Source organism: Abrus precatorius, unplaced genomic scaffold (genome assembly GCF_003935025.1).
Source record: "Abrus precatorius isolate BTA unplaced genomic scaffold, Abrus_2018 Scaffold4, whole genome shotgun sequence".
NCBI classification, from domain to species: Eukaryota; Viridiplantae; Streptophyta; class Magnoliopsida; order Fabales; family Fabaceae; genus Abrus; species Abrus precatorius.
This window is the reverse complement of record NW_020874384.1, coordinates 7,854,978-7,875,430: the sequence shown is the minus strand read 5'-3', so window position 1 is coordinate 7,875,430 and position 20,453 is coordinate 7,854,978. Positions and strand designations below refer to the sequence as shown.

The 20,453-nt window shown below is 32.6% G+C and overlaps 3 protein-coding genes across 4 annotated transcripts; 2 read left to right on the top strand and 1 right to left on the bottom strand.

Annotated features, from left to right (window-relative positions):
• Positions 1-1,257: 1,257 nt before the first annotated feature.
• LOC113864303 (DNA topoisomerase 1 alpha-like) lies at positions 1,258-9,925 on the top strand. Of its 2 annotated transcripts, none has more exons than XM_027497875.1 (16): positions 1,258-1,560; positions 2,364-3,552; positions 3,718-3,912; positions 4,640-4,720; positions 5,728-5,787; positions 5,934-6,028; positions 6,123-6,279; positions 6,394-6,519; positions 7,160-7,240; positions 7,397-7,487; positions 7,567-7,700; positions 8,099-8,167; positions 8,271-8,360; positions 8,478-8,581; positions 8,660-8,828; positions 9,182-9,925. In XM_027497875.1, the coding sequence occupies exons 2-16, from the start codon at positions 2,371-2,373 to the stop codon at positions 9,248-9,250; spliced, it is 2,703 nt and encodes a 900-aa protein (XP_027353676.1). In that variant the 5' UTR covers positions 1,258-1,560; positions 2,364-2,370; the 3' UTR covers positions 9,251-9,925. The 2 variants fall into 2 exon arrangements, with proteins under 2 accessions (XP_027353676.1, XP_027353677.1); XM_027497876.1 differs by having other exon boundaries at positions 1,277-1,560; positions 2,261-3,552; positions 9,182-9,785.
• A 2,087-nt stretch (positions 9,926-12,012) lies between these two features.
• LOC113865955 (cytochrome P450 89A2-like) lies at positions 12,013-13,542 on the top strand. Its single transcript, XM_027500788.1, has one exon. It carries the CDS (start codon positions 12,013-12,015, stop codon positions 13,540-13,542), a length of 1,530 nt encoding a protein of 509 aa, XP_027356589.1.
• A 921-nt stretch (positions 13,543-14,463) lies between these two features.
• LOC113865269 (embryogenesis-associated protein EMB8) lies at positions 14,464-18,259 on the bottom strand. Its single transcript, XM_027499706.1, has 8 exons — positions 17,806-18,259; positions 17,585-17,713; positions 17,350-17,481; positions 16,599-16,741; positions 16,395-16,492; positions 16,212-16,306; positions 15,581-15,634; positions 14,464-14,960 (listed from the first exon to the last, which is right to left on the bottom strand). Exons 1-8 carry the CDS (start codon positions 18,088-18,090, stop codon positions 14,763-14,765), a joined length of 1,134 nt encoding a protein of 377 aa, XP_027355507.1. The 5' UTR covers positions 18,091-18,259; the 3' UTR covers positions 14,464-14,762.
• Positions 18,260-20,453: the final 2,194 nt, after the last annotated feature.

Below are 20,453 nucleotides of genomic sequence, written 5' to 3'. Positions count from 1 at the left end.
TCTCTCTTATATTTATTTTTCAGGTAACCAAGACGATCAGCACCGAGTTCAGTGAAGAAGTGGATGAAACTGATATAAGACTTCGGAATTTATTTTGAAAATTGATATATTAATTGAGCTATAACAATTATTGATTCAAATTGTAATTCATTCTTATTTTGAAATACTTTGTTGAACTATGCTTTGGAAATCATTTGAATGAAAATTTTATTATTCCTATTTTTATGAAATCATTTATTTTAGAAATTAAATTTAAGGTGTTTCATGTGGCATGAAGATTTGTAACATAAATTTAATTATGAATCTTATTAAAATGAGTTTAAAAAGTGTATGTTTGCTAAGTTATATAAAAAATATTAAAATAAAATAAAAAATTTACAAAAGTCATAAGTGATTTTTATAGTTTTTTTCAAATATGGTTAGATAATTATGCATGACAGCCTAAATATAAGAATAACATATCTTAATTTAATTTTTTTAATTTTTTAAAAAAGTTAAGAGTTTCACATCTTTAATTTAATACTAATTAATAGCCGCATAATGCATAGATATTTTACTTTAAATTTTTTTATTTAGTCATAAATAATTATAAAACATTTTTAATAAAAATTACATATAAATACTTAAGATGAATTTTATTCTTATTAAAATTTTCATGAACTTGTAATCAATAAATTATCTATAATATACACATACTTTATAGTACTTAATTTCTTGTGTAATGTACAAATATTATTAAATTAAAATTAAAATTAAATAAAAAACTAAATACTAAAGTTAAAAGAGATTATGTGTTGTAATAAAGAAGACAATAATATTTAATTAAAAATGCTTTCACTTAATATAACTTTATGCATAAATTGTGAGTATAAATTTATAAACAAAAAATATTATATTACATCAAATAAAGAGATAAAATTTAAATTTATAAAAATTATGAAAAACTTAAGGTTTAATTTAGTATTAAATTAAAAGTAAATATTGAATATAAAAATGACTTAAAATGATGAAAATCATAATTAATTCTTAAAAAATATTTTAAAATTACAACTTATAAATTATATACATAAAGGTGGACAGAGGTTGATTATATTAAGAAGAAAAAATGTTAAAATGAAAAGCAGAAAGATGTGGGTTTACCGGTTTGGTTTGGGCTTCGAATGTGTAGAAAAAAGAAAGAGTAGAAATTGGGCCTGAAGAGAGGGCCCATTGAAGATAACAGACACGGTAAAGAAAAGAGAGGAAGAGTGAAAAGGAGGGATGGAGGAAAAACGTTAGCTGAGAAAGAGTAACCGGACACACCCATGTCCCTAACCTTACACCTGTTTTTATAATCCCATTCCATTCCCTTACATCCCAAATTGGCCGAGTCGAGTTATGAACTCACCCTAACTCGTTCTTCCCTCTTTCCTTCTTTCTCTTGTGGTTGTATCTGTGAGCTACCTTCGCACTCCTTTTCCTCCATCCCTATCCAACTCCTTACCCCTTTCTCTATATATCATATCCTATTCACTCACTCGCCTTCAGCTCCTTCACCCACCGCCATTCACATCCTTTTCGGTATTTTTTTTTCTTTTTCTCTATTCACTTCTCAGCTTCTATTCTCCCTCTTCCTCTTATTTCGCTACCAATTCTTATCGATCTTTATTTTCCCAGCATTTTCCCTTTCCCCTCTTTTACCTTTTGCATGCTCTTTTTATTTTTTAACCTTTTCTCCTCGCTTAACGATTGCACCATAAGGTTAACCACTCTGGATTTTTTTCAGAGTCTATCAGTTTATGCTTGTCGATACTTTGGATTTTAGATTGAGATGTTTTACGTGTGCCTGTTAGAGTGAATTGCTGGTCAATAGTGTTTTTTTGAAAAAAAATAATTTCGTAGAGAATAATAGGTTTTTCTTTTATATTATACATGTTAATTGCCTGGGAAAGTATCATGTTAGTTCCCAATTCATTCAATCCTTTTATTGTTGAAATGCAAGCTTGAGCAGTCCGTTTGGTTTGGTTTATGCATATGGCGATGTGATGTTTTTATTTTCCCTTACGGGTTAGTGTGTGAGAGTACGGATGAGTAATTGGGCATTCTTCGTGGTTCAGTGGGGCATTGTTATCGTTATTTTAATTCAATTATTGTCAACAATCGGAAAGTGCTTTGATGGGTTTTCATAGTTTAAGCTGATTGAATGATTTAAATTATATTGTAAGTGTATGGGGTTGTTTTGTTTTCCCTTTTATTACAATTGAAACCTTCTGTCTTACAGGGTTTTGCGAATGATATTTTCTTGGTGTTGTCACTTCAAGTTTGCTTCGAAAATTTAAAATTTGATCTTTGATGATTGATTGGAACTTCATTTTTTTCCATAGTTGAATAATGGCTGTTGAGGCTTCTGATAAACCAAATTTACCGCATGATTTTGATGATGATGATGATGGGCCAATAATTCTGAAAAGGTACTCATCAACTAAGAAAAATCAATTGCATTCGGAAGTCAGGAAGTCAAGTTCTCACAGTCATGATGGACAGTCATATAGACAAAATTTGGATGCGCCTTCTTCAAATGGCCAAACTTCTAGCATACAAAAAGTTAGTAATGTCTCATCTGCCAAGACATCGTCCGGGAAGAATTCAGTAGGTAGTTCAAAAGCATCAAATTCGCTTGTCAATGCCTCCTCTATGAAGTTGCCTGTAGCAAATTTGAAATCATCTTCATCAGGAGATAAATCAAAGGCTCTTCTGGAACAGAAAATGTCCATTAAGGTTAAGGAGGAAACAAAATCTATTGAACATTGTGCTAAAACTTACTCTGAAGATTCAGATGATGAGGATAATAAACCGTTGAGTGTTAGGTTGAAAAACTCTAACCATGATAACAAAGTGACCCCTGTTGTTGTCAAGAAATCTTCTGAAGACTCTGACGATGATGATGATATTCCTTTGTCAGCAAAGTTATTCCAGAATTCCAAAGTGGGAACATCTAGCAGTAACCATCGTGAATCTGATCAGAAGAAGCCTATTCCAAAAGTTCAGAAAGGGAAGCTAAATGGTTCCAGCACAAGTAATAAACAGGAAAGGGGATCTACATTGCCAGTTAAGAGACCACTAGATAATAGTAATTCCTCACAAACTTCTGTTAAGAAATCAAAGGTCTCAGATCCAGCTGCATCTATCAAAACTAAGGCAGTCTCTGTGAAACGAGAGATGAAGGTAGAGGAGGATGATGATGATGATATTCCTATTTCCCAGCGAATAAAGAAGTCAGCCACATCAGGTGATAAATCATCCTCGACCAAGAAGGTGTTGGCAAAGGTTACTAAAGTTAACAAGTCTAGTTCAACACCTTTTAAGAAACAGGCCAAAAAGAAGTTAAAAAAATCAGGCAGTGGTTCAGAATATTCCAAATCTACAAAACTTCTCCCTAGCTCTGGTGATGGGCAGAAAAAATGGACTAATTTGGTTCACAATGGTGTCATTTTCCCTCCTGCTTACCAGCCGCATGGGATAAAGATGCTCTATAAGGGAAAACCAGTTGATTTGACTCCTGAGCAAGAGGAGGTGGGATTTTGTCGCTGAAGGCTATGCTCTTAACATTTTGGGAACTGTTTGCTCTTGTTCCTTTTTTTAATGAATTGGGATCATTTAAGTACTTTTACGTAAAAGCCTCTTTCTCAACTCTTTCTTTTGAGTTTCTAAATTATGAACTTCAAAAATATTTTGTAGGTTGCTACAATGTATGCTGTCATGCGAGATACGGATTACATGCATAAAGACAAGTTCAAGGAAAATTTCTGGAATGACTGGCGAAAGTTGCTTGGAAGAAATCATGTAATTCAGAACTTGAAAGATTGCGACTTTACTCCAATCTATGACTGGTACCAAAGTGAAAAGGAAAAGAAGAAGCAAATGACTACAGAAGTAAGTTGGTAACTCAGTATACATAATTTCAGTTAGTGTTGTGTGCTTTAAAGTGGATTTAGGTTTGCTTCTAATATATACATTTTATTGATATGAGATATAATTTTTACCAAAGTGGGTATAGTTTTGCAGTATTGTTTACACAGTACTGCATTTTGTTGATTATACTGCAGTTTTCATTCATCTTATGACACACATTCACACACATTATATATGTGTCCGACTCCCAATGAAGGTGTACCCAAGAATGGGAAATTAAAATCACAGAGGCACTGCTGACACAGGGCAGTAGAGAGGACCAGAGAATAACAGAATTCATACATGGCATAATGAGGGCAAAAAGGGGTTCTGTTAGAATGAAATGATTGAAAGCAGTAAATGAGAGAGCTTCTAAAAAAATAAAGAAATATAAGTTGATTTTAACTTATAAGAAGTTTGATTCATTTTACTAAATTTTTTACTCTTATGAGTACTTATTGAAAAGTTTATCCAAACTGACCTTTGTATTACATAGTTGTTTTCAGTAGGTTCTTCTCCCGGGATTCAAAAGGTTCTCATTCTCAGTCAAGGGTTAAAATGCAGAAATGTTATATAACTTCTTTGTTTTTCATATCTATATGAATATGTTATGTGAATTGTGCAAAGTTTATGCTGTGTGAGCCTAAAAGGTTAATTCACCTCTTTTATTATTGTTGTATTGACCCCTTTTCATCTCCTCTTAATGTAGGAGAAGAAGGCATTGAAGGAAGAGAAAGTGAAACAAGAGGAGAAATACATGTGGGCTATGGTCGATGGTGTTAAAGAGAAGGTTTAAACTTCCCTCTCTCTCTCATCTTCTCTCAAATTTGTGTGGATTTCTTTCTTATAAATTTTCTAGAGGCTTTATAAACAGTAAGCAGGCCAGTATATTTTGCGTGAGGGGAGCAGTATCATGTTACCTTCTCTTGACTTAGTCTTTCTCTTGAAGTTATGTGTTATAGTTAATTGGAAATAGTAATACACTTACCCTTTATCTAACCTCGTTTAATGGTAGATTGCTATGTGAAATTATTAATGCAGACCAGACAAGCTCCAATCACCATCCTGTCATCAATTTAACATAGACTAGTTTCTATTATTAATTGAATTGAGTGAATTGCACCTTACGCACCTCAACTTTGGCCATGTGCATGATAGACCTTAGAGTTCAAATTTTGTGCCCTGACTTACTTTACATTAAAATATGTTTTAACCTAATATTGCCATTATTCATTACATAATCCTGATTTAGATGAAAAATTTTCATAATCTGGTTTTCTTGAGTAATTCTTGTATTATTGGAGTAAAAACATAATTCAATGATGGTGTTATGAGCAAGTCACATGATATTTTATGTAGTATATTTATTATGGTTTGCTTGACAAAAGGCATCTTGTGTGCAAAATTTGAATTTCACGGGGTCAATTGCACGTTGTTAAAACCCTAAAGGTGTAATCTGTGCATGACCTAATGTTAAAGAGCTTAATTTGCAATTTACACTTAAATTATTCTTGTAAATTAATTATCACTTCTTCCACAGTAGTACACTTTAGTTTGCTGAATTGCTGGCAGAAATATATTATATCATTATATCCATAAAATAGTTTTTCTGTATTCCTTACAATGCTTGTTTTAATGGAGCTGTTATGTGATGATGAAATTGCGCTTCTCTATGTAACTGTGTGACTGAAACTGTTCTATGTACAAACTTTAGATATATACACGCTGTTAATTTCAAATATATTAATTAGGAAACATTTTAACATGTGACTAATTTTTATTAAATCTTCATTTTAGGTTGGAAATTTTAGAGTTGAACCACCAGGATTGTTCCGAGGCCGAGGAGAGCATCCCAAGGTTGTTATGATAGTTGTTACTGGAACTAGATACATGTGGATTTTCCGATATAGTGGTTTCATATTTATTGGCTTTGTCTTCAGATTATTTACTGTCTTCTACAATTTATAACTTATACTTATTGACTGCAATTTTTATGTTACTAGATGGGAAAATTGAAAAAGCGCATTCGTCCAAGTGATATCACAATTAATATAGGAAAGGATGCCCCAATTCCAGAATGTCCTATTCCTGGTGAAAAGTATTACTCTTCCAAATCTTGTCAAACAAATTTATAAAGCAAAAGATATTGTATATTTTACCAAGTTGAAAACCATTTTTTTCTATCTTGGCAGGTGGAAGGAGATAAGACATGATAATACAGTCACTTGGTTAGCCTTTTGGAGTGATCCTATCAATCCAAAGTTATTCAAATATGTGTTTCTGGCTGCTAGTAGTTCCTTGAAGGGGCAAAGCGACAAGGAAAAGTATGAGAAAGCTAGGATGTTAAAGGTGCTTTCATGTTTTGTTTGTCAGCTTTTATGAGTTCCATGTTTTTCACATGATATTTTTGGGTGAATTAAAAGGCCCTGTCTAATTGTTGTATTTCTTGATGTCTGAGTGCAGGGTTACATAGCAAATATTAGGGCTGCATACACAAAAGATTTTACGAGTAAAGATATTACAAAGCAGCAAATTGCTGTTGCAACTTATCTTATTGATAAATTAGCTCTAAGGGCTGGCAATGAGAAGGTATTATGTCGGTATATGCACTTGCACACTCTCAATTGTGGTAACTGCGAGTTTTCCCCTTCACCAAAACAGATACATAAATGCAACATGTCAAGACACACGTACAAATGCTTATTTTGTTAGGAACATGCATTAAATTTTAGTCAGTTTTACTGCTAAATATTTGCTTGTTTCATTTAAATTGCTCATCATTCTAAAGAGAAAACTAATTATTTACTACTTCCTCATTTATATTTTGTTTTTACAATTGTGTTTTATATAGAATGTGACAAGGCAAAGGAAAGCAGCCTTGGCAAAGTTGTCACTATAAACTCTTGTTAGATGGCATCATCTTGGTTAATGAATAAAATTTCCTGAGGAAACTATTTGCATGAATGGACTCTTTTTAGTTGATGCCAAGGAGATATTCCTAGGTTCAGCTACTACTCTGTGAAAAATCTGCTTTGTACTATATTAATATAGAATATTTTTTCTGGTGTAATCCCATCATCAGTCAATAGAAGTATATCATTCTTTCAATTTATTGAAGAACTTAGTCCTGACCTGCAGCTTTCCTAGGGTGTTTGATTAGCTTCATTGCAGATGATTACTTTGATTTTTACCTGTTAAATTTGGTCATTTCTGAATTGTATTTGTTCAGGACGATGATGAAGCTGATACTGTTGGTTGCTGCACATTAAAAGTAGAGAATGTGACAAGAGAAGCCCCCAACAAATTGAAGGTAATGGAGTTTCTAATTGTTCTCTCTGTATTTTGCTTGGGGTTGATGAAATTTTAAGACCTGGGTTTTTTCCAAGTTTAGTAATCCCACTGTTAAATTTTTTTTATGGTAGCCTCCCATACTAATTATACTTGTTTCCTTTCTGTTTTAATGCAGTTTAACTTCCTTGGTAAAGATTCTATCAAGTATGAAAATACGGTTGAGGTTGAGCTTTCTGTTTATAATGCAATTTTGAAGTTTCAAAAAGGTGGGAAACTGGCTCTAATATTTTTGTTTCAAGCATGAAACTGAAGCACTTATGAGTTTATTCACCCCTTAATTTTCAGATAAACGCCCAGGTGATGATCTTTTCGACAAGCTGGATACAAATAAATTAAATGCTCATCTGAAGGAACTCATGCCTGGTTTAACGGCAAAAGTCTTCCGTACATTCAATGCATCTATCACATTGGATGATATGGTATAAACTGATTTGACATGAAATTCACATTCCTTGAGGATTAAAAAAAGAAAAAGGAAAAGATTAATCCCTTGTTCAGTTATCCTTTGTTTTATATACCTTCTACATATGCTGTTAATGATTGTATGTTTGGGAATCCTCCAAACACACAAGAAATCCATGTCAGAGTGCAATATAATGGGTCTGTACAAATACAAAAACCACACTCCATTGTAACATTGTCGCATATCTTGAAATTATTATGACTCCTGCATTGCTTTAATAAATATATTGTGCTATATAAAGATACCCTAAGCCAAGCGATCACTTATTGGGTCATGTATAGACGATGATTTCTTTTATCGGGTTGTATATTGTAGACTTGTGTTCTTAATTTTTTCGGAATTATGTGTTGACAGTTGAATAAGGAAACTAAAGATGGAGATGTTGGGGAAAAGATTGTTGTTTATCAACATGCAAATAAACAGGTGAATTGGTTAAAAAATGTTGCTTTATTATATCTATGATATTGCATTCTAGTATTTTAATTGGTGACATTTAAGTTGTGATGACTTTTGTTATCTATAACAGGTTGCAATCATTTGTAATCATCAACGTAGTGTTTCAAAATCTCATGGTGCACAAATGTCAAGGTTAACTGAAAAAATTGATGAACTTCAGGTAATGAGAATGTCTGAAAATTGAAAACCTGGGACTGCATAATTTTTCTTGAATTAGAGTAAACTGATTTTGTGGCCCATGAAAATATAATTGGAGGTGGCTTATCTTTACTCGTAGGCTGTTCTGAAGGAGCTGAAAACGGATTTGGACAGGGCAAGGAAGGGAAAGCCTCCTTCAAAGAGTTCAGATGGGAAGAGAAAAAAGAACTTAAGTCCTGAAGCGTAATATAGCTTTTCTCAACATCTTTAACCATTGCATCTTTACATATGATGTATGATTGTGGTTTATGTAATCTACAGGCTAGAGAAAAAGATATCCCAAACCAATGCAAAAATTGAGAAAATGCAACGTGATATGAAGACAAAAGAAGATCTGAAAACGGTGGCATTAGGCACATCCAAGATAAACTACCTTGACCCCAGGATTACAGTTGCCTGGTGCAAGCGGCATGAGGTTCCTATCGAAAAGGTCCTGACTTCTTCATGCGTTCAGAATAAGTTATTAATATTGTGTTGTGTTATCAATTTTAAGAAATGGCTATTTTGCTCTCTAAAATAAAGCATTGGAGGCAGGAGGTCTGAGAGACCCTTTTTTGTGCCTTCCTGATTGATGGCTGGAGGCATGTTGCTTCTTACCAGAATCAGACTAGTACATGTATTTTTGCCCCAATGATGAGCAATTGCTCCATGGGGTGGATACTACATATTCATTCATACTTGCGTGGTCAAACTAACGTAGCTCTGAGCTGATGCTTGATTAGCTGTGTGTCTTCCTTACTCACATTTTGTTACTTATATGTGCCACTTGTCTGATATGTTCAGATTTTCAACAAATCTCTGCTGGCGAAGTTCTGTTGGGCAATGGATGTGGATCCTGACTTCAGATTCTGAGATCTATAGAATGGAGCCATGTTTGTGATGGTTGGGGAAAACATTTCATTTTTACTCATTTCTTTCCTATAAAAATTATTTTTTTTTCCTGTTTTGACAAGTTTAGCGGAAATTGATGTTGTAAAAGTTCATCTAATCTAATTATGGGGTGAGTTGCCCCTTCTTCATTGACCAGTTTTCTATTTAAACTGTTAACCATTCATAGTCATGATTTTAATGTGATACCCATTGCCAAATGTGGAAAATGAGGTAAAGTTTTGTAGTTTCATTCTTTATATTTTTTATTATTCTGTGATTGGTAATCGTACTCGTTCATCTCGGAGCTGATTTCCCTTTTAGAGACAGACACAACAGCACAAGCCCGGTACAGGAACTTCTGGTCTTTTCTTTCTAATCGTGGGTATTGTGTTTATTTCTTCTAAATGACAGGGTAATGTTGGGAGTGAAAATGACTGGATCTTAGGGGGTTTATTTGCTTTGATTTTGCAAGCCTCTAGGGAACTTGAATTGTTTCGTTGTTAGTGTTTCAGATAAACAATGGATCATTCTTTGATTATAAGTTTTGATTGACCATGCAAAAATTACAGGTGCATGTTCTTTCTGTAAGAATGAAGTCTTTAGTTTGTGTGAATTTGATTCCTTACTTTCGTTAAAGGAAAAAGATAGTTGAACTGTTGAAGCATCCATCTGCTCGCAGCCTAAAGACTGCGTGATTGACTATTTAATGTAAGCATTACTAACGGATGTATTAGTAAAATAAATGAAATCTGGTGTCGAGGGTTTTGCCAAGCAACTTATCAATAGTTTTAACTTCTTTTTTCAACAAATTTACATTCATAAAATTAGCTAGGGCAACCTTTTTCAACAAGTTTTAGTTTATTTTGTTTTTTGTATAGGGGCTGAAAAGTCGGCAAAACTAACCAGTTAATTGAGCATATGAACACTGAAAATTATGAAATGTAATTCTAACCAAGTTCGTTGGATACGTTGGAGACTATATTTTTACGGGAAACCAAGATACGTTGATCATTTTATTAAATCAGTTCACGTGTTTTATAGTGCTTCCGTATACAGAATCTTAGGCAAGTTGTTTTTAAATGTTTCTTAAAAATAAACTAAAAGTATATTCCCCATAAGTTAATTTAAAGTATAAGGCTTACATTAATTTGATTTTAATAGATAGCTGCATAACCCAAATAGCTCCCTGGACCTAACTAATAAAAGTGTAGTTGTGGGAGCCACATCAGTGCACTTGCTAAGTCACTAAGATTCAACTAATGGTGAGGAGGTTTCGTAGCTTGCATGAGGGCATAGATGCAAACATCATTACCATCACCATTGTGCCAGAAAAAAAAGGTGCAGGCACTTGGTAAGATTTAATCATTCCAATGTATTTATTTTAATTTATTTTAAATCTTATGATAATAATAATTTCACATTTTTACTAACATGTTAATCTCATTTAAAATGTAAAAGAATCTTATATTTTAAAGTTGTAATTTTATTTTTATTTTTATTTTTTTTTGTTTGTTTCTTTGTTTAAAAAAAAAAAAAAACAACCCTCACGATATAAATGGATCCACTCAATTGTTTTCGAAAACATATTATGTTACATATAGCATGTTCACGGAGCTTAACTTTTCGTTAAAGATTTGTTGTCGAAGAAATTTAGAACCATGTAATTTTCTGTAATCTTGGGAACGATCTAGAATTTGCTACAACTCCTAAACCTTGATGGTTTAGAATTCAGAGGAACCTAATCATTAGTCACCAGAGCCTCCGTAATTCCTTTGCTAGATTTGGTGGTGATGCAAATATCTAGATATTGTAGAGATATGAAGGTGAAAGGTTATAGAGCTTCATCTCCATCCCATAATTATTACATCTTCACTATTGAGGAGATGGATCAATTAACCGTAGAGAAGTTTCGGAAGCACCTCTTACATCTGTCACAATTTTATAAGAGCGAAAATGGCACCCACTGATCCAAAATTCGGACACTAATTCATCAAATCGATGCATCAGCCCAACAACTAATTCTTAACTAAAACTTCTACCACCATTTAATTTTACGTTTAAATTAACTCGTTCATTACAACGACGCTAAGATTGCATGCAATTAAAATTACATTTGAGTTGTATTTTCCTTTTTTTTTTTACTAAGTTATAGTTATTCGTTTTACTCATAACATGACATGTGTAACAATTTTATGTAAAATACACACATCGTGTTATAAGCGCTGAGACCACATGATCTAGGTTATCCAAAAATTTGTGTGTTCTATATATATAAAAAATAATCCTTTTGGTTGGAATATCACTACCATTTTCCTCCAAGGTTAAATTGAATCCAACCCTTTTTAACAGAAAAGAGACACATATGTGGTTGTAATTTGACTTTGATTTGGTTAAAACATGTTTGATGGTTAATCCTGAATTAATTAATGTGGACACAAATCACCTTATTGAATATTTTAGAAACGTACAAAAGTATCATATACATTGTTACCCGCTAAAACATTTTAATTTTAGTGCAATTAAGCATGGTGAGTGAAGTTTTCAATTAAAATTAAATTACCCATCGCAACAGATCTTTCCGAATTTATGAGAATTCAATTCTGTGTTAAAACTAACGCAAAAGTCATCAGTTTACATCTACTAGATTATAAGCACACATGAAAGTAACTCTTGAGTACTTTCACTAACTCAAACTTCCAAGTTTCCCTTAACCACAAGCAAAGAATCCACTCTCATTCTCATTCATGGAAACCTGGCTCATTATCACTATTCTATTCCTTTGTCTTTCAATAATTCTCAAAACCATTCGTAACATTTTCTTCCCCCGTTGTCCCCTCCCTCCGGGGCCTCCAAAAGTGCACATCACAAGCAACTTTAAATTGCTAAGACAATACACCGCAGATACCAAAACCCTTCTTCAAAATCTACATGCCAAATATGGTCCAATATTCACTCTTCACATTGGTTCTCACACAGACATTTTCATTGCCAATAGGTTCCTTGCTCATAAAGCCTTGATCCAACATGGCACCATCTTCGCTGATCGACCCAAGGGCCTTCCCACACAAAAGATCATTAGTAGTAACCAACACGACATTCTTTTCAACTTCTATGGTCCCAAATGGCGCATCCTTAGGCGTAACCTCACTTCAAGAATCCTTCACCCCTCACAGGTTAAGTCCTATGCACATGCACGCACGTGGGTGTTAAACATTCTTCTACAATGCCTTAAATCTGATTCAGATGCAAGCAACCCCACAAGGGTCATCGACCATTTTCGATATGGCATGTTCTACATGCTGGTTCTCATGTGCTTAGGTGACAAACTCGATGAGAAGCAAATAAGGGAAATTGAGGAGAGTCAACGTGGCATGCTTTTGAGCTTTTCCAGATACAGTGTCTTGAACTTTTGGCCACCAATCACTAAGATTTTGTTCTGGAAGAGGTGGAAGGAGTTCTTGAAGCTAAGAAGAGAACTAGAAGCTGTGTTGATTCCTTATATAAACGCTAGAAGGAAGATTAAGGAAGAGAGACCAAGCAATGGTTCAGATTATGAGTTTGTTGTGTCGTATGTGGATACTTTGTTGGATTTGCAAATGTTGGAGGAAGATGAGGGGAGCAAGCTTGATGATGGTAAAATTTGCACCTTATGTTCGGAGTTTCTGAATGCTGGATCAGATACAACTTCAACAGCATTGGAATGGATCATGGCAAATTTGGTGAAGTACCCTTATATTCAAGAAAGGGTTGTGGAGGAGATAAGAGGGGTCATGATTGGTAGAGAGGATAAGGAAATCAAGGTGGAGGATTTACATAAATTGGGTTATCTAAAAGCTGTGATTTTAGAGGGGTTGAGGCGTCACCCACCACTACACTATGTGGCTCCTCATAGAGTGACAAAGGATGTGATTTTGAATGGTTATTTGGTGCCTACTTATGCCACTGTAAATTTCTTGGTGGCAGAGATTGGGAGGGACCCAACAGCATGGGATGACCCTATGGCCTTTAAGCCAGAGAGGTTCATGAACAATGGAAGCACAACGTTTGATATAATGGGGAGTAAAGAGATAAAGATGATGCCATTTGGAGCAGGAAGGAGAATGTGTCCTGGCTATAGCTTGGCAATGCTGCATTTGGAGTACTTTGTGGCCAATTTTGTTTGGAATTTTGAGTGGAAGGCCGTGGATGGAGATGAAGTTGATCTGACAGAGAAGCTGCAATTCACAATGGTGATGAAGAATCCTTTAAAGGTTAATATATTACCCAGGAAATAGTTACTATCAATTATTGGTGTTTTTCTCAAGACAGAAATATTAGAGCACAACGGTGGTCATTGGAAATAGTTCTTAAACTCAAAATTAGTTCCACAATAATTACTAGAAATTATCTACAAGAGTGCTCTACGCTAGAGGGACAGTATTTGACTAGGAATCAAGAACAACAACACTATTTTCCAAAAAAATATTTTTTTTAAGTATTCTTTCTCAACTGAAAATAATATAATAATTTTAATGAGACTCACAAAAAATAATTTAAAAATTCAAGTTTTAGTTCTACTACTAAAATTAAAAAATAAAAAAAATTTCAAATACATATAACACATCACTATAAAACTCACATGAAATAAATTTAAGAACTTATTTGTATTCCACCACACAAAGATGCTCTTACCCATCTTTGACTTGACTTATCGTGTTTTTATATTTTTCAATATAATGCTGACTGAGTTTTTTTAAAAGTAACGATGAGTGCTGCATGAATCTTACAAACGACTTATAATAATAACAAATGATTCTCCTTGGGAAATGTTAGTTGTACAGACTGTATAACATTTTACACAAGAGAAAAAATAATAAAATTAGAATTACGTGATAAAATGAATAATGTAGTTGAAACTTGAAAGAGAAGTGAAAATAATACTTTAACAAAATTATTATATGAATAATATATCTCTTACACGTTTTTCTTGTTAAATGACCGTTTGATGTTTTTTGCCTTTATATTATCATCGTCCTTAAAATATCTCCTTTCTTTCTTGTTATACTAAATAAACTGAAGTAACCGTTTGCTAAGTGATGCCGTAAAATGATATTACTATTTCCAGTTTCAGATTGTAGGATGACTGAAAACCGATTTACTATAAAAGAAAATGGAAAAAAAGAAAGAAAGAAAGAAAGTGTTTTAGAAGCGTGGAAAATAAAGTTAAATTCAATAACAATAAATGAATGCTAAGACAATTACAGTACTTATCCAATTTTACAGTAATTATTTCTACTTACTCTCTAAAAAGGAATAAATTGATTGGTATGTAAATCATAAAATTGAACAAGAGCGTATGGTTCCTTCCACACAAGACAGCATTCCCGAGAACTAAGAATGGGCTAAAGAAGATTCCATGATGTATCCTTTATTGGTGAGACTGGAGGATGTGTTTGATTTGATGTATGAAGAGTGACAAAATGAAATATTTACCAGAGTGCCACAATACACTACACTACACTTGGAGCAGGGCATCTTTATGTCCAGGATTTTTACAAGCTTGGGGGTCTTTAACTGCATCATTCTCTAGATATTGAATAAAATCCATTACCAATGGATCAGTCCAAGGGGCCCCAAATGGAGCATTATCCCCTGCAACCCACCCCAGATGGCCACCTTTGGATGTCACTATTAACAAGCAGTTTGGATTTTCCTGGCATGATAAACAGTATTAATAAGGAGTCAAAATAAAACGAATGAACATGCAAATAAAGACTGACCCTACTTAAATAATAGATACACAGAAACATGATGAAATAGAATCAGAGGGGGAAATTTTTGGTACAAGAGAAAACAGAGAATTTATAATAACTATCTTCAAAACAGATAATTTAATATGCAAATAAATTTTTTAACTGTGATGCTCTTCCTAGTATGTAAGCACAATGCCCAACAATGTGATGGTTAAATAAGTATCATAACATACTAGAAAATATAATAGAGGATTTAGTTTAAAAATAGTGAAAGGGAATGCCATGAGAAGTGTTATTAGCATTTGCATTCCATATTTTGAATTTTTGTTATATTCCAATTCCATAGACGGATAAATATGGTACACAAATACATAAAACTGTTTTTTTAAGTCATGCCATTCATCATCTTCTCTTATATCTACCATGTATTAATAAATGAAATAGAAAATTCAAAATATTTCTATCTTTATCCGTTCTCCCCTTCCTATTTTCCATCTTCCTTAAACCATTATCAAACACATTTCGGTCCAGAATGGAACAGTTAGAATAAATGTCATTATCCCAAGTCAAAATTCCATACCTTGATATCTTCACGAGGAATTCCCCTATAAGGAGCAATCGGATCATTGGCTGCCTGAAAAAAGCAAGAGATTCTTTCTAGTTAAATAATTTAGTTATTCTTTCACAAGAGATGCAAGACCCTAAGCAATCCCAGTTTAGAGATTAAGGCCAGTGCCAGTTGGGTTACAAGCTCAATGGCTTGATTTACAATATACTTTCTTCTTCCTTTAGCCCGTTTAGATTCTGTGCTTTTGCAATATAGTAAAGCAATTTTTCTATAAAGAAGAAAAAAAAACCTTTATTACATAAAAACCACAAACTATTTAATGCCTTTTTATCAAGTAATTGAAAGCATGTGTGATAGTGTATTTAATGTCCCTTAACCTATGCACCTAGCACATAGGTGGCATTTCCTTACTATCGCTTTTGTTCTCAGAAAAAAAAAAGGAAAAAGAAAAATATTTGGAATATTCGTGGTACACTGCGTCATATTAACTTAAGAGAAAAACTATAACAAGATCAATAAAGGGAGTTGACATAAATATTAATCATGATAACAATGCAGAAAGTAGTATTTTCATTTCAATTTTATGCAACCACATATCAAAAGAAACATAGATAAAATTATTTTTTGATTAAAAATTTTTTACCTGGATGCAAAGCAATGGGGTTTTAACATGTTTTATGGAATCTGAACTGCTTGAATTAGAGTAATATTCATCCACCGACTTGAATCCGAAAGAAACTGTAAAGCTTCATAGATGAGTATCTGAACAGATATAATTCACAATTGTGATCTATCTATCAAGCTTCCACTAACAAGGGCCACGTACCGCGGGTCAATCCATCATCAAACTCCCTAACAGACTTGGCATTGGCTGCCAGTGGAATGTTATATTCACCACCAATATCTTCAAAAAGTAAAGCATGCCTGTACTAAAAAATAAAAGTAGAAGCCGTTTGTGATACATGTCCAGCAAATTGAACCACATTAATAAGTAGCTAGAATAATGGCAACAGGAAAAAAATAGTATCACTTCTTGAAAATCTTGCAAAGAGCCTTTGAAAGAGCCTTGTCATAGACAATGTTAAAGCCCTTTCGAAAGTCCTCATCTGCCACAACCAAATTGAAAGGATTACACAATGATACAGCACCAGAAAGAGGACAATTGTGTGATTCCTGAAAGAAACAAACGGAAGTAATAAATACATGGCAAAAGCTGTATTCAATGGACAAAGACAAAAATGTTCCACCTAAAACTAGCTCATTGCACCTCTTAGTAGTTTAAAACAACCAAAGGAATATAGTGAAACCACTGATTAGTAGCCAAAGTAGAACAGGTAAATTTTAATACAAGATTTTTTAGCCCATTTAGGCTATGCTTGTTTGAGCAGCTGTAAAATGGGAGTGAAAACTAAGATGGATAGAACATTGAAGTGTTTTTCACTGAACGTAGATTGAAGGGGAGGAAAATCACTTCTACCTGCCAAAGTTTTGTGGAAGTGAAGTGGAATTTCAATGTCCATCCTTTTACTATCTTCATTTCAAACCGTTGATCCCTAGTTCTATTTATTAATCTCATCCTAAGACTAAAACTGAGTTAAACATCTAAAACTAACAAGTTTTTATTGAGAACGAGCCATTCATTGCATTAAAGTTACATAAGTACAATAAATATCTTTTTAATAAAATCTTACAATTATTAGTTACTTAAACTCAGCCCTTAACTTTTCTTTTAATTATTTACCTTGAAGTTGGTAAACACATTAATGGAGGAATGATGTTACCTGACCCAAGTAACGAACAAGAATGTTTGCTCCAAGTGACCAACCAACTGCATATACATTAGCACTGGGGTATCTAGTGGTGACATGGGAAACAACCTCGTGCATATCTCCCAAAAACGAAGCAGAATAGAACTGAACATCAACACTGTCAGTGTCACAAATACATCTACTTATCATCATATCATATTCAAATGTCAAATCAAACAACTATTCAAATAATCACAGCAATATTCACCTGAGGAGTAGTAACAGGGCTATCTCCACAACCGCGACTATTGAACACCACAACACGCCATCCATTACTTCGAGCTCTAACTAACATATGTCTCACGTAAGCATCCTCACTGCCTCCGGTTAAGCCTGGCTGCACAATTCAGATACCCCATTTCAAATTTCACTTTTTAAGATACCCATTTCCTTCAAATTAACAAATTTAAAAAATAAAATTTAACGGACCAGCAAGATGAGGAGTGGAGAATCGGGTGGCAAACGGCGGTCGTCGCCGGAGACCCAGTCGAGAGCGACGGCTCCGCCGTCTTGGGTTCTGAGGCAGTGGCGGCGGAGTCTAACGTCGGGAACGGAGCGCAAGAATGCGGCGAAGATGGTTTCGATGTGGCGGTTGGAAGCGAGGAGAGGAAAGGGGCGATAGGGACGAGTCAAGTGGGTGAGCACTGGGAGGAAACGGTCACGTGCTCCTCCAAGGATTTCGAAGGAGGGGTGAGGGTGGGGGAGGGTGGCCATTGCTGTTGGTTACGGCGGAGGAGCTGACGTGGATGGCGGAGAAGGAAAGTGGTGTGAAATGATTAGTGTATTGTATTGTTTGGGCGAGAAGAGAAGGGTGGGGTGTGGACACCCACCAATGAGTCAATGACAATTTGCTCTCTGTGCTGTTCCTAAACCTTAACCTCATTGGACTTTTTATTTTCTATTTTTTTAAATCAATTTTTGGGGGCTTCTAGGCTTGTCTGTGTTCATACATGTAGCTGCTTGGGATTAATTTTTTATAAATAATTTTTATAAATTATAAATATAAGAATATAGTATTTATTTTTAAAAAAAATTATGAAAATATGAAATCTAAAAATTACTAATAACGATTTTTAGTGTAAATACAAAAATTAAGAAATAAAAAATGATAAAGTATAAAAATTATTAATAAGAATTTTTTTAAAAATATTTAAAAATTTAAAATAATAATTAAATATTTAAAAATATCACAAAAGTAATTAAAAAGCATTTTTTTTGTCAAATTTCATCAAATGGCAATTATTGAAAAAAAATATTTTTGTAATTTTGTTAAAAATCTTTATTTTTAAAATTTTAGAAGAAAAAAATAATACATAAAAAAAACTTAACTGAGATCTCTTCAGTTATGATAGAAATTAAATATTCAATTTTATTTTTATTTAAAAAAATTGACAAAACTACAATATTTTTTTATACAAAAGTAGTTTAAACAATTTTTTTTTATTTAGACGAATTTTACATGTTCTTTTCCAATCTTTGCCTCTCCTTCTCTCTCTCCCTACTACCTAACACTCTCTCAACCTTCATATTTAATTATTTTTCTCTTGTTTTATCTCCACTTCATACACAACTTTACTCTTCCTTTCACTTCATATCTAACTTTTTTTTTTTCTTTTCTCACCTTCACCTCGCCTCAACCCCATGCTCACTTCTATGCCTAATCCCTTCACTCTCCTCTCCTTTTGTCACCACCCCTATATCACCCTTCTCCCTATCTCCACCTATCTTCAATCCTCTCTTCCCTCACACACAATCCTCCTTTTCTTAAGTTCCCAAAAATTTGCCTAAACAAATATACAAAATAAGCTTAAGATAAAAAAAATTTGTTTAAGCTAATTTACATTAAAGAAAATTATCATTTTCTTCATTTTAACTTAAATAAGTTTATTTTTGCTTAAATAAAAATAGAATTATACATTTAAGTTTCTGCCACAACAGCATAGGATCCAAATCTTAGCTGAAATGATGGCAAAGCTCAAATCTTAATTCCAAAAAGTTTAGAACACTGGAGTAGTAGTCCACTCATAAAATTTCCCAGGAAGCTTTAGTTACAATTTTAATTAATCCATTTAATTAAAAATCATCTTTTACTTTAATATTTTAAATTGAGTTTACATATTTTAAAATATAAAAAATTTATTAAAATATTTTCATTATTAAAGTTATAAAAGGATAATAAATATATTTTAAATAAATTTTGATTATTATTAATTATTTAAATTTGACTCTAAAAATTAAGATTAATATTTTTTAATAATTTAAAGTATTAAAATAAAAAAAAATTCATCAATTTAGTTAAATAAGAAAATTCAAAAACTAACCAATGTTGTTTCAATTTAAAGTAAACTAAAATATTTAACCAGTTGAATTGATTTACTTGAAATTAAAGGTGCAAATGAGCGGAAGTATTCATGAATTATTTAAACTTAACTCATTAAATATTTAACTAAAATTATTTATTTAATTAAAAAAAGTATTAATTACACATTCTTAATTATTAACTAAATTTTATTAAAAATTGTAAAAATTATATGAGTCTAGTATTTTTCTTTAATTAAATAATAAAATTACACTGAATTATTTAAATGAATCAAGTTGCAAGCTTAACATTATTAGCTACACATACCTTTGTGGATCAAATTGTACTAGTATAAATTTTATTCACTCGTATACTATTTAATAAGTTAATATAAAAAATAATTTTCACTAATTCAATCGTTGAATTAAAGTATATATTACCTAAATTATTTATTTCAAATTTTGTTAAAATTAAAAATTGTATATCATAAATTTCAAAAGCATATATTACATTAGTTTTAATATATCCACTATATAAATAAGATATTAAATAGTTTTGAACCAATATCAAATTTACTCACTCGTACACTATTTAACAACTTAATATAAAAAATAGTTTTTTACTTATTTAATTGTTAAATTAAATTATATATTACTTAAATTATTTATGTTAATTTTTTTTTTCAAAATTAAACATTTTATAAAATCATTATCAAAAAGACTTTATTTTCATAAATTTGAAAAACATATAGTCTATTAATTTTAATGTATATGAATAA